General features: G+C 34.5%; 2 protein-coding genes across 2 annotated transcripts; both read right to left on the reverse strand.

Annotated features, from left to right (window-relative positions):
• Positions 1 to 7059: 7059 nt before the first annotated feature.
• Positions 7060 to 8586, reverse strand: LOC126766424 (uncharacterized; the record flags this gene model as incomplete). The annotated part of the gene is made up of 1 exon (XM_050484211.1): positions 7060 to 8586. A coding segment is annotated over exon 1 (1527 nt), but the record flags the coding sequence as incomplete, so codon positions are not given.
• A 586-nt stretch (positions 8587 to 9172) lies between these two features.
• LOC126766425 (uncharacterized) lies at positions 9173 to 10544 on the reverse strand. Its single transcript, XM_050484212.1, has 2 exons — positions 9354 to 10544; positions 9173 to 9276 (listed from the first exon to the last, which is right to left on the reverse strand). Exons 1-2 carry the CDS (start codon positions 9883 to 9885, stop codon positions 9173 to 9175), a joined length of 636 nt encoding a protein of 211 aa, XP_050340169.1. The 5' UTR covers positions 9886 to 10544.
• Positions 10545 to 13999: the final 3455 nt, after the last annotated feature.

Below are 13999 nucleotides of genomic sequence, written 5' to 3' on the forward strand. Positions count from 1 at the left end.
AGATATCATGATGAAACTTGGTACACGTATTCCTTGGCTCCATAAGAAGGTTAAGTTCGAAGATGGGCAAAATCGGCCCACTGCCACGCCCAAAAAATGGCGGAAACCGAAAACCTATAAAGTGTCATAACTAAGCCATAAATAAAGATATTAAAGTGAAATTTGGCACAAGGGATCGCATTAGGGAGGGGCATATTTGGACGTAATTTTTTTGGAAAAGTGGGCGTGGCCCCGCCCCCTACTAAGTTTTTTGTACATATCTCGGAAACTACTATAGCTATGTCAACCAAAGTCTACAGAGTCGTTTTCTTCAGGCATTTCCATATACAGTTCAAAAATGGAAGAAATCGGATAATAACCACGCCCACCTCCCATACAAAGGTTATGTTGAAAATCACTAAAAGTGCGTTAACCGACTAACAAAAAACGTCAGAAACACTAAATTTTATCCAGGCTTTTTTTTTAAAAATTGAAAATGGCAGACTTAGGACCAAAACATATCTGCACTAAACCGATTTCAATGAAATTCGGTATATAACATTTTCTTAACACCCTGATGACATGTACGAAATATGGGTGAAATCGGTTCACAACACGCCTTCTTCCAATATAACGCTATTTTGAATTCCATCTCATGCCTTCTCTGTATAATACGAGTATAAACCAATGATGATAGCGGAATAAAACAAAAATACGGTATTTGAAAAATATTTAAATGACGATGAAATTCTTTATCATGTATAAAATTCGGTGACACCCGAACTTATAATATTTTTGTTTTTCAGATATATTGTTATATACCAAAGTGACGAGTAGGGTCGAAATCCGGATCTTAACACCCTATTTTTATGAGATACATGTATTACGCTCCATAAAATATGGGCAAAATCGGTTCAAAATGACGGAAACACGCAAACTTATAAATTTTATAAATAAAGATAATTCCATAGAGGACATCATGCCTTCTCTGTATAATACGAGTATAAACATTAGGAACCAATGATGATAGCGGAATAAAACTTTACAAAAATACGGTATTTGAAAAATATTTAAATGACGTATAATGAAATTCGATTATCGCTTTATCATGCGAGAGTATAAAATGTTCGGTGACACTGATGAACTTAGCCCTGAAATCTTCCAATATAAAGCTATTTTGAATTCCATCTGATGCCTTCTCTGTATAATACGAGTATAAACATTAGGAGCCAATGATGATAGCGGAATAAAACTTTACAAAAATACGGTACTTGAAAAATATTAAATGACGTATTATGAAATCTCGATTATCACTTTACCATGCGAGAGTATAAAATGTTCGGTGACACCCTAACTTAGCCCTTCCTTACTTGTTTATTTTATTGTCGGTATTATCGTGGACTGGCGTCTTAGGATTTTCTTCTATTTTGTTTTTCACCATTTTTTTTGGTTTTATTTTGCCGGTAAGAACTTCGGCTGGCTTTTGAGGCTTTATCTGTCCCAAGATACATTTTTTTATTATACATAATATTGTCGGTAAATTTTGGGCTGGCGTCTTAGGACTATTTTGTCCCAAGGAGTTTAATAAAATTAAATCATTGAGAAAATGTATTTTCTCTATTTTATTATTTCGATAAATTAGTTTCCGATTTAAAATATATATTGTGGCTCCGAATTTATTTAAGAAATTAATTCCAATTATATTATTATTATATTATATTATTAATTTCATAAAAACGTTCTTGTGCGCCCAGTAGATTAATATTATGAAAATATTTTATGATGGTCGAACCATTAATAGTTCTTACCCTCTTCTTAATTACTAAAGTGTTTTTGTTATTATTAATTCCAGTTCGTACATACTTATGAACTGGCTACCCCCGTATCTATTAAAATTCGAATGATTTGCCCGGATTTCACATCTGTTTTTATAATATACTAGCTGACCCCGCAGTCGTTGTCCTGCGTGAAATTATGTGTTTAGAAATGAAAAAGTTGAATTTATCATTTCACTTTTTTCAATGTATCGCAGCTTGATAAACAACATTTTTTGGTTTCTGTTCCGGTGTACTATAGAAAAGATGGTTTTCCAACTCGTGAGCAGGCCACGTATATCTGGCCGAGTGAAAAACATAGCATTTCCAAATGTATACCATACACTATGCGACTATCATTGTGTCTCAAATGCAATTCTTGAAGTGTGAACTAAAATGGCAAATCGTTAGAACTCAGAGGAATCAAGCATTCTGCCCCTTTGTATTAGATAGCTGCGTCACAATCAGTCAGGTTCCATTACACAGTTTCGGCGCCTGAAGATTGTGGAACATAATAACGACAGATCCAACTTTGAGACGCAAATGATGCGGTGGCATACCAAGCCTATTCAAAGAATTTAGAAATTCCACGATCGATCAATTTGTATGAGCGCAAGTCTCCCGGAATTTGACTTTGAATCTTCCAGTTTAAGTCAACAACATCGGTATTTTTGGCAGCTAACATTGCGCGTGCACTTAAGGAATTGTAGTTACGATAATTTGTCCAATGTCCGAATATTCGTGATGATTTCATCTTTGGTGAATTGGTAAAGGGAAGATGGAATTGATATCAAACCACCGGAAGTATCAACCGGAATTTACCCATTTCCAATTCTTAGCGAATACGATGTAAAATGTCTTCGGCAATGTCATTTTTGTTCGTATTCCATAATTGACGCTAATTTGATGGCTGATCATCGCGAAAAGTGTGCGAACTTCATTCCAGTGATTATCATGTTCCAGCAATTGTAATTGTAATTGTATGTATAATATCAAGATATTTCCGAATAGAGCAAGTTCTCGCAAACGGTTCACTGACGAAAGTTGAGAAAAACTCGTAAATGTTAATTTTGTTGCTGGGGTGTTTTCTCTGTCTGTACTGTATTCTCTGTGTTGAAATAGACTATTTGGTCATTCTCCAAATTAACTGCGAGACGCACAACAGTCGGAAAACGTTCATGAATCGCAAAAGTAAATATCATACAAAGCGCTTTATTGCAGTTCACGTATCGACCGTATCGTTCAAGATCAGTAACCGTCATGTTGCTTCCTTTGGTGACGTATTTACACACGTATTTTATCGATTACACCAAACTGCAATACGCAACATTGACATGACTTTTGAATGTGAATTAGACAACAGTGGCGAATATGGTACGATCCATATGTTGTCGACTTCGATGTGTTGTTAACTTCGATATTCACGCCTCTAAATTGAATGCTAAATGTTCTGCCATTGTCATCTGGTGAGCGACGCTGATACATTGGATATCCATCATTTCTAGTTTGTGTTTCCGAAAGAAAAGCACCTGGATAGTGTTTCGTACATTTATTGTCAGACATACAAACCGAAGTGGTATTGTGATGTCCGTAAGGTACATGAACCATATTAGTTTTGTATAATTCTGCTTCTAACAAAAAAAAGCATACGGTTTTTTTATTTCTAAACTTTCTTCGGTCCACAGCGAATAACCTCTGAAAATTTCATCAAGATTGGTTCAGCTGTTCTCGAGCATTAGCGTTACTAACAGCATTCATTCGGTTGTATGGGAAAAAGAAAAGGGCTCTTTTTAGGGGTTTTCCGGCAATTATTCGAATTGACAAAATTGGTCCAGGCGTTTTTGAGTTATGCGCCAGCATTTAAAATCATGTTCGTTTTTTTATTTCCTTTTTAAAAAAATAAAAAGTATTTTGTTTCCTTTTTAAATATCATTTATTCCTCATGTTCGCGAAAAAATTCGTCGAATGGTGACATTTGTGCCAAATTCAAAATTAATTAGTGCGTTGACGATGAATCACATCTAGGACGGCCATCAGGATCAACGTCATTTAAATTAAAGAATTGGTACTTGAGAATCGACGATTAATAGTCAGAGTTACACAATACAACAGCTAATCGTGGAAATTCCAAGTCAGGGTGATTAGGTCGAAAAACCCTCAAATTTTTCGAAAATGTGTCAGTTTTTTCTATGACCGCACAATCCTTTTTTGAAAGCAATTTAAGCAATTCAATGGATTGTGACCTTGCCAGGAAAGCAGAAAGTCATTGGGATACCCAAAAACATTTTGTTACGTTAGATATTTTTCCAATCCTGCCGTGGTTTGAAAGCTCTTACACACTATATTTGTACCCAATTTTGTTGTATTTTTTGAAGTACATCTCGTATGTTTGAACAAAATCAGTATTGAAATTTCCTCTTTTATTATGTGTTGAGACATAAGTTATGTTAAACTATGTTTTTGCCAAAATTTTACAACTAAGCGAAAAAACATCAAGATAAGGGGAAATTTAAAAAGTTATTTGAACATACCGGCAATTAACCCTTTTTTTTTACTGATAAACCATCACCCTGACTTGATTTCTACGAAATTTTAAAATGTTCCAAGAATATGGCAAAATTGAAAGTCTAGTGCTGGGAAAAAGAAAATTTTTGAGTTATTGGTTCCGAAATCACTAGCATTTAAAATCATGTTCGTTTTTATTTCCTTTTTAAAATCGTATTTGAAAATTTATTTGTCTTCATAATTATTTTTTTTTCGGAAAATTTTCCAGAATTTTCTTAAGTATTCTCCTTGTTTGGGCGGAGACCTGTCCGAATTGGTGGTAATCACCGAAATCGGTCCAGGCGTTCTCCAGTTATAAGCGTAGTAACTAACGTCACTTTCTTTTATATATATATAGATTTATAATATATGTATAAGGGCAAATCAGAGTTTACTAAAAAATGGTTTTCCCGAATGTTATTAATTCTTTGTATTTTAGGTTGAGGCTGTTTGCTTACTTGTGCACTTTTTGCCTCTTTGGTATATTTCTTTGTTGATAATTGGTTTCCCAATTATATCTGTTACTCCTAGCCTGTACTTGGTTTGTTTGTATAGGCCTAGGATAATTGATTATTTGATTTGATTGGTCGAGAGGGATATTTTTGGTTTGTATTAGTTATCTTTTGCGGTTACCTCAAATTATTTTGAAAGTTTTATTAAATTGTTGTTTTCGAGAATCAATTTCTTGATCTTTTTTTTTGAGAATTGCAACGTGAATTGTGACCTCATCTGGTTTGATTGAAGTTCTTGCGCTTTGGCAAGGGCATTAGGCAAGTCAGTCGGCGTTAAAGTAAAAAGTATTTGGTTTAAAGGGTAGCTCAAACCAGTTATGAAGGTTCTAAGTGCGGTTTCCCGATTTTTAATATTTAAATGCTTGGTTATTTCGGAATTTGTTCCGTGCGTCATTATTGTTTTATTTATTAACAATGTCAATTTCTTATTGACATCATTGTAGTAGTCTATTAAGGATTGTGATCCTTGTTTAAGTATGCTCATTTCTTGGTCAATTACCGGTATTGGCCTTCTATCTGCAAACGCAAAATCTAATCTCGAAAACATGGGCTCTAAATTTAAACCTGTGCCATGTTTGTCAAAATGTCGTTAGCATTGCCCACAATCTTGTTTCTCAAAATAGCTCCAAAATATCTCCTTCTATATACAGACAGTCAATGAATGTGGTGTTACAGATAAGCAGAACTTTATGATTTTTTGAAAGCAATACAATGAATACATATAATGTTTATAGCGGCCCGGTACGTGCTTCGCTACGTATGAAGTGAAATATTAAATCAAACTCATTTATAAAAAAAAATATATTTAATTATTTGCTAGCTATTCTTTTAAAGTAGCTAAAAATATACGAACCCTTAAGCAAAAAAGTGTTTACTCGTCTTTTTATTAAATTCAGACCAGCGTGCTTAATCATTTATAAAAAAAAATATATTTAATTATTTGAGCTTTTCTTGAGTTATAAAGTCACAACGAAAAATTTAATTTTTATATATATAGACATAAGATTTTTGGAATTCTTACAAATGCAATGCCCAAAACATTTTTATATATATTATGGCTTAAAAATTTTTATGTCAACTTCAGTAAGATGAATCCAAAACATTTGGATAAACAATATTTTTTGTTTTTCCATTTTGAGCATGAATAAACAAACGGCTGGGGGTACCGACTCTGGAACAGGCAACATAAAGTTGGCCATGTGAAAAACATGATTCCTCCAAATTCACACCACAAACGTTAAGTGTTTGCCCTTGAGCTTTGTTGATGGACATCGCAAATGATAAACGCACAGGATATTGTAATCGTTTGAATTCAAATGGCATATCAGTTGGAATCATAGGGATACGCGGTATTAAACAAACTTCTCCTTTTGATTTACCAGTTAAGATCGTAGCTTCAATCAAATTTGGCAATAAATTTTTCACTGCCAATCTGGTGCCATTACACAGTTTTGGTGGATTAATATTTCGCAATAATATAATCAAAGAACCCACTTTCAGATTCAAGCAATGCGGTGGCATACCAGCCGGTTCTAATGAATTTAAAAATTCAGTTGGATAATTCATTGCCTCATCTTGATTCATAGCACTGTCAATTGATTTATATGTCGTGACTACGCCTGGGAGTTTTGCTTGAATTTGAAAATTAATGCATTGATATGAATGTTCTTCGGTGCTAAAATGGCGCGTTCTCTCAACCAATCATGGTTTCTGTAATTCTGAAGAATATTTGGAAAAACACATTCAATCAATTCATCTATCGATTTCGTAATTGTACAAAAATTGTTCGGTACAGTGATCAATCCGTTGGTTCTGTCGATTTGTATTTTGCCATCACCAATTTGTAACAATTGTTTTGAAAACTCATGGGCAGCTGGATCATTTTGTAGGTGAATACGCATATTAATGTTCAGTGTCAATTTTTGTACATATCTCCAAAGAACTGATGACTTCAAACAGGCATTTATTTCATCAGCAGGAGTTGACCGAGGAATGACAGGCAATGTTTGTCGAAAATCCCCTGACAGTAATATCAAAGCACCACCAAAAAGCTGTTGGTTACCACGTAAATCTTGCATTGTTCGATTAAATGCTTCTAGTAATTTTTTATTCGCCATTGTACACTCATCCCATAAAATAATTGACGTTAATCGCAGAACTTTTGCCATAGCAGAATTTCTTGAAATATTGCAAGTTGGAGTTTCAATCACCTGTACATTCAATGGCAATTTTAATGCAGAGTGTGCTGTCCGACCACCTTCTAATAATGTAGCAGCAATTCCCGAAGATGCAAGTGCCAATGCAATTTTCTGTTCCGATCGAATAGTGGCTAAAATCAGTGATATAACGAACGTTTTGCCTGTACCACCAGGTGCATCCAAGAAATATAACCCACCTGCATTATTGGAAATGGCTTGCATGATTGTGTCATAGACATGTTTTTGCTGAATATTCATTTTGGTTATATTCGATTGTACAAATAAACGCAAATCATTAGAATTGAATTCCTGCTCACGTTGCAATTCACGATCAAACAGATCATGCATGTCACGATTTGGTGCGGTCATACCCAATTGTACTAATGTTTTATTTGCAATCCGTAGACACATATCTTCAATTATTATCAAAGCTTCGTTGTACATTTCCAAAGTTATCAACAAATCAGGATTTCTTGCATGATGACGCATACGAATTAAAATATCTTCTGCAATATTATGTTTATATTTGTTCCATAATTCAAGTGGATTTGATGGCATACATGTTGATAATATAACGGCAAACAGCATTCGTATTTGTTGAGGATGAGCCGAAATAGATGCATCATGAAGTGTTGAATCCCAATGAGCATCATCCTCCAACAAATGCAAAAGTTGGCATGCTTCACGGTATGTTTCACACAAATGACCGTTGACTGTTCTCAATTCTTGAAATGATTTTGGGCCATTCACGTTAACTAATAACAATCTCAAATAAAAACACTCAACATTGTTTGGATGTACTGTATATATTCTGCCAATTGCATCTGTTTGGAAAATGCCAGGATGCCCATGAACTGCTGTTCCTTGTTTACGTCTTTGAAATTTTTTCGAAGACACATTCCATGTGTAATACTGAGGCACTTCAGAATATAACAAAGTTATCGCAAATGTATCAGTTTCGCATAATTTAAAAAAAGCTGTTAACGTAGTTGCTGGTGGTTGCGCTGCTCTTTCCAATAAATTTGCTACATTAAAATAAACACGTTGGCCATTCTCAAGATGTACAGCCAAGTGAACAACCGCAGGATGTCTTTCGTGCATTGGAAACGACATAATCCTCCAGACAGCTTCATTGCTACTAATATAGCGACCCATTTGATACTGAGTAATTTCATCATTTCTATTCTCACCAGCAACACCGAAAATAGCCATATCGCTCCCTTTATTTACATACTTGCAAATATATTTAATGGATTTGACAGAATTACAATATTCCACATTTATATGAGCGTTGAATATTTTCGATAATAATGGACAATACGGAACCACCCAACGATTATCAACTTCAACTTCCTGGTTATGCATTCTAATGGTTGCCGTTTTGCCATTATCATTAGGTGATCTACGTCGATACAACGGATATCCGTCATTGCCCGTTATTGTGTCTGAAGTAAATTGCCTTGGGTATCGTTTCGAACACTTTTCATCAATCATACATGGTGAATTCATATTTAGTTCACCGCACGGTCCATGTATCATGTTTTTAACGACAACTTGAAATAACTCAGGATCAGCAGTGTGATTAGGAATTTCAGCTGATATAAGGTTATCGATTTGATCCGGAGTTACTTTATGTACCAGCCAAATTAGTATATGTGCGTGCGCCAATCCCCTTTTCTGCCATTCAATGGAGTACATATGGCAACGCACCTCCCCAAATACATATAATTTCGCAATTAAATCCATAATTGCTTTACATTTTTGCCGAAAAACACGCGCAGTAATGTCATGACGATCGGTTGTCGACTGTCCTGCAAATAAATTGTTTTTGATGTCATCCCACTGCGGATTACATGTAAATGTAATGAACAGATCCGGTCGACCGTATTTTCTTACATAACACATTGCGTCTTGTGCATATTCGTTCATATTCCGTGGGCTACCAATATACGAAGATGGCAATATAGTTAAACGTCCGATGTCATTAATATTAGCATCATTCGCTATCGCATCTTGCAAATGAATATATTGTTCAGATCTTAATTTTGCTTGGTTGAAACGAATAAAATTAAGACGTTCTGTTTCTATTTTGACGTACATATCAACGATGTACTGATGATATAGTTTACGACATCTCAAGATATAAGATATAATTTTGTTCTTGTGGACGAACCATCAATCGATAAGAATAAAAATTCATGGCACTAACTTTTTTTTGTACATGTAGACCTTAAAATAAGTGGAAAATGTGACTTAAGAAATTTCTACAAATGATGAAATGTCAACACACTGAAAATATTATTTACCTGTTCGTGGATCAATCATTGGTATATTTATATTATAGCCATCGTCACCTTTCCAATGCAATATTGGGTATTGTAATGCGTCGTAACTACGATGAAGTTCCGAAACACGTTGCAATTGGTCATTTCTACGATGAAGTATAATATCACGCGATTGAAACTGATCACCACGAATTACAATTGCAACCTCATCAATTGTCGGTGCATTGAATCGCCTTTCATGCTCTCCAAAAGGTGTTCTATCAGCCCTTATTACGATTTTGTGATGATCAGAGGGCATACGATCGAGAGCAATTTTGAACAATTGAACTAATGCGTTATGCTGATGGAAAAACCTTTGTAGCTCACAAATAATTTCTCGTCTTGTATTCAAAGCAATTGCACAACGTTGATCCAATTCACGATTTTCATCACCAATAAAATAAATTTGCAAAAATTGATAATCAGCGTCGGGGTATGGCAATAACGAACCAGCTTGATGATAAATTTGGCCCTGAATCTGCAACATGTATGCAATTTTAGGTATATGTTGCATAATAATTTTTAAAACTATAGAATACTTTTATGATTCAGATTGATTGGGACAATCCTGTTTAAGTATTTACCTTAAACGTCGGCATAAAATTATCTCTAATAATGTTAGTAGCACCAAAAGAAGTCATTTGAAATGTCGAATTGTATTGTTGAATATGACTCAAAAAGTGCTTCGAATTTTCAGAAGTCCCAAAAATTAATGAAGACAATGGTTCGGGTGGAGTTTCTAATGGTGGCAATCTCACTTTGCCATTAGCACAACACATGCCGGGCGTTTCACCTGGAAATTTAGCCGCATCACAATGTGGACATATTGCGTCCATTATTCCAATATATCCGTACATACTGTAATTAATCTGACTGTTGTAATTAAAAGCAGCACGCATAATTTCAGGTACAACAGATCTATTTCGTGCATTACGTTCACGCTGCGATGCATTAGCTTGTGCTCGTTCATCTGGAGTCTGTGATCGCCTTTGTAATGCCGTAGCATTTGCATGACGCGTTCGCCGACCTATATTTCCTCGTGTGGGTCGTGGCATTTTTCTTTCAATTAAAAAAGAATAAATTAAATTTAAAAAAAGCCTACATTAATAGTGGTACACCATATGTTTTTTCAAATCAGGAAACACATACATTCGTGTAATTCACTTCAACAGTTCAAAACTTACCGTGTTTTGCTCGGAAATTCGCTTTGCGCTATATTTATTTTTGTCACAAATTACACAAACTTCAACAATTATTAAAAAAAAATATATAATAACTAATAATTTTGCACCGCGGTAATTTCGGACACTACTGAACGTATGGGGCCAAAGAAAACGCTCCAGCGATGTTTACACTCCAATGTCATATATTCTCCTAATTTGAATTTTCTTAATGCTAAGAGTCAAAGCTCTATATACCTACAAAAAACAAAATATTCATGTATTTCTCTATGCAAAATAAATGCACCGTAATATAGTTCGATGTCTTTTCAAAGCCTACTTTGTTTGTCGATCTGCCTGCTACATACATACCTACATGTTGATATAAATATAATGCAAGAAAGTTTGTAGGTGGGAATAATAAGTATGCTAGTTAAGACGAAAGTTCATAAATTTTGAGAGCGAAAGAGCGTAGCTAAGTAGGTAACAAATCGTTTAGTAAATGATTAAACTATTATTGATGTATGTATGTTAATATGAAAACGTATAATCCGCTGGCTAAGTGGGATGAATCTGACCAAACAAATGGGTTTTTGGTGTGTTTTTAAAAATAATTTCACCATACATTGAGCGCTTTTCAGCTTTCCAAGTAGGTACGAGTTAAATAAAAAAAAATGTAACATATGTGTGGTGAAATTTTTGAAACATTTTGGCCGATATCTCGAGACCCTAGTCACGGAGCGGCATCAAAAATACTCTATACTATAGAAATCATCAACAGCTTCCATTTGCTACCCATATTGTACCAACACATCCTAGGGTTACTCGGGTCCACCTTTTGGTATCCGATTCTTAAAATTTCAAAACACAAACCATCTACTGAATAATCCTAGTTATAAAGTCACAACGAAAAATAGATGTATAAAGTCACAACGAAAACTGTCTTTATGGGTGTTGTTGTTACTGCTGCTGTTGTTACTGTTGCTGTTAGTTCACACTAATTATTTAAAAGGCCGAATAATTTTACGGCATTATCTTCACTATAATATGAATTTAATTTACACTTCAGTCTAAGTAACACGTGGCCGGTTATCCTAACATCAAAAATTGAAAAAGTTAGAATAATGGAATATTTTATTGCAAATTATTTGGCTATTGATAAGATAGCTTACATCTCAATTTTCAATCGCATTTTTTTTATTTCAAATTCTTTGTCTATTATCTGACAGTGACAATTGTCCCTTAGCTCTAAAAGATTCTAACAAATGGTGATAATTATTCACCCCTATCATGCATTGCAATAACGTTCCCGCTCTACGCTCCGCTTTGATGTACGCACATAAAGCTAATCAAGCCACCCGATGAACCTTTTCTTTCTTACCATAGAAAAGGATTTTATAGCATCAATGCTATGGTGGTGAGGATTGTATTTCATGAAATCAATTCCATAATTGAAAATTTATATTTTTAGGTGTGCCATCACAAATTACAAATAAGAAGCATTAACGCTAGGTATCCTGGGTGCAATCACGACGCTCATGTATGGGGATTGAGCAAGCTGAGGTGCTATATGGAACGACGATATCGTGAAGGTGAAAGGAACACATGGCTGTAGGTATTTAGGTACATATATACAGTGGTACAAAACAGTATTCGACATGTAATAACTTCTGCGAATAATGATGCATAAAAACAATATTATCAACAAAAACAAACAACTTTTGAATAATTTGGTACAAATATGATTTCAGCTTCTCTTGCGGAATTTATTGTAACTACAAAAACAAACTAAATCAGAAAGTTAACGGTATTAATATTCAAAAGCAGTTAATTAAGCAAAATAAGTATTCGACATTTAAAAAAATACAATGAAAACGTAATAATAATGAAAAATTAATATTTTGTTGCTTTTCCTCTGCGACGAATAACTTCCCTCAAACGTCTTGGCATCGATTTCACCAAATTTTTGGTTACCTTTGTATCGATTTTAAGCCATTCCTCTTCCAGGACTCTTTCCAGTTGATTTTTGCTGTCAAATTGACTCTCTCTCAATCGTTTCTCCAAAATGCTCCACAAGTGCTCAATCGGGTTGAGATCCGGATTTTGAGCAGGCGTTTTAATAACTTTAGGACAATTGTACAGCAACCAAAGCCTTGTATTGTGAGCTGAATGTTTCGGATCATTATCCTGGTAATATTGGTAATATTCTTCAATTCCCTATTTCACAGCACTGGGTCGTAAATTTTCTTTTAAAATATTTATGTAGTATATGTGGTCCATAGTTCCATTAGTTGTCACAATATTTCCCACTCCTGAAGCCGCCATACACCCCCAAACCATTATACTGCCGCCGCCATGTTTTACGGTAGAAACCATATTTCGTTCTTTTAGCTCTGTATTTCGCTTCCTGTATACTATTACTCTGCCGTCACATCCAAAGAGATTAAATTTGCTCTCATCTGCAAAAATTACGTTGAACCAAAACTCTTCAGGCATATTTACATATTTTGTGGCAAAATCTAATCTCTGCAGTCGATTCATTCTGGAGATAAGTATAAGGCTTCTTCCGTGCTGTTCTAGCTTTAAATCCGTTTTAAATAATTTCTAATGGTTTGAGGTGTAACATCTATACCTACTTAATTCCTAGTTAATGCATCAAATTTTGGGGTTTTTCTTAAGTTTGCGAACCAACCATCGCTCCGCTGTTTCAGTAATTTTCTTTGGTCGACCCGATCTTAGTTTATTATCAACTGATTTCCTTTTTTTGAATTTTTTTTATTATATAGTGAACACTTGTTCTGGGCCTATTTATTATAGACGATATGTGATTTCAGAAAATCCGTTTTCAAAGTGAGTAATAATTAAATTTTTAATTTCGACTGACAACTCTGCTCGTTTACGCCCCATTTTTCCAAAAGTTTAAATAAAACTGCGTTCATTGTATACAGAAATAGTCAATATATTTCAATTCCGAAAATTCGCTATTCCACATAACGGTACCTTCGAGTTTTCCTTTTAAAAATTCAGCAAAGCCATCTGTGTCGAATACTTATTTTGCTTACTTAATTGCTTTTGAATATTAATACCGTTAACTTTCTGATTTAGTTTGTTTTTGTGGTTACAATAATTTCCGCAATAGAAGCTGAAATCATATTTGTACCAAATCATTCAAAAGTTATTGGTTTTTGTTGATAATATTGTTTTTATGCATCATTATTCACAGAATTCGTTACATATCGAAAACTTTTTTTGACCGCGTATGCATGTTTCGTAGACAATTAAAAAAATAGTTATTTGCTTTTTTTTCAAGGCCATGCTGGACACCTATTACAACCTTGGCTAAGGACACCGTATCGTTCCGTAAGTCAAGGTAGCCGACAAAGTAATTACAACATAAAGCACTCCAAAGCTAGAAATATTATAGAGCGAACGATCGGTGTTTTTAAGAACCGCTTTCGATGTTTGTTG

This window comes from Bactrocera neohumeralis, unplaced genomic scaffold (assembly GCF_024586455.1).
Source record: "Bactrocera neohumeralis isolate Rockhampton unplaced genomic scaffold, APGP_CSIRO_Bneo_wtdbg2-racon-allhic-juicebox.fasta_v2 ctg1134, whole genome shotgun sequence".
NCBI classification, from domain to species: Eukaryota; Metazoa; Arthropoda; class Insecta; order Diptera; family Tephritidae; genus Bactrocera; species Bactrocera neohumeralis.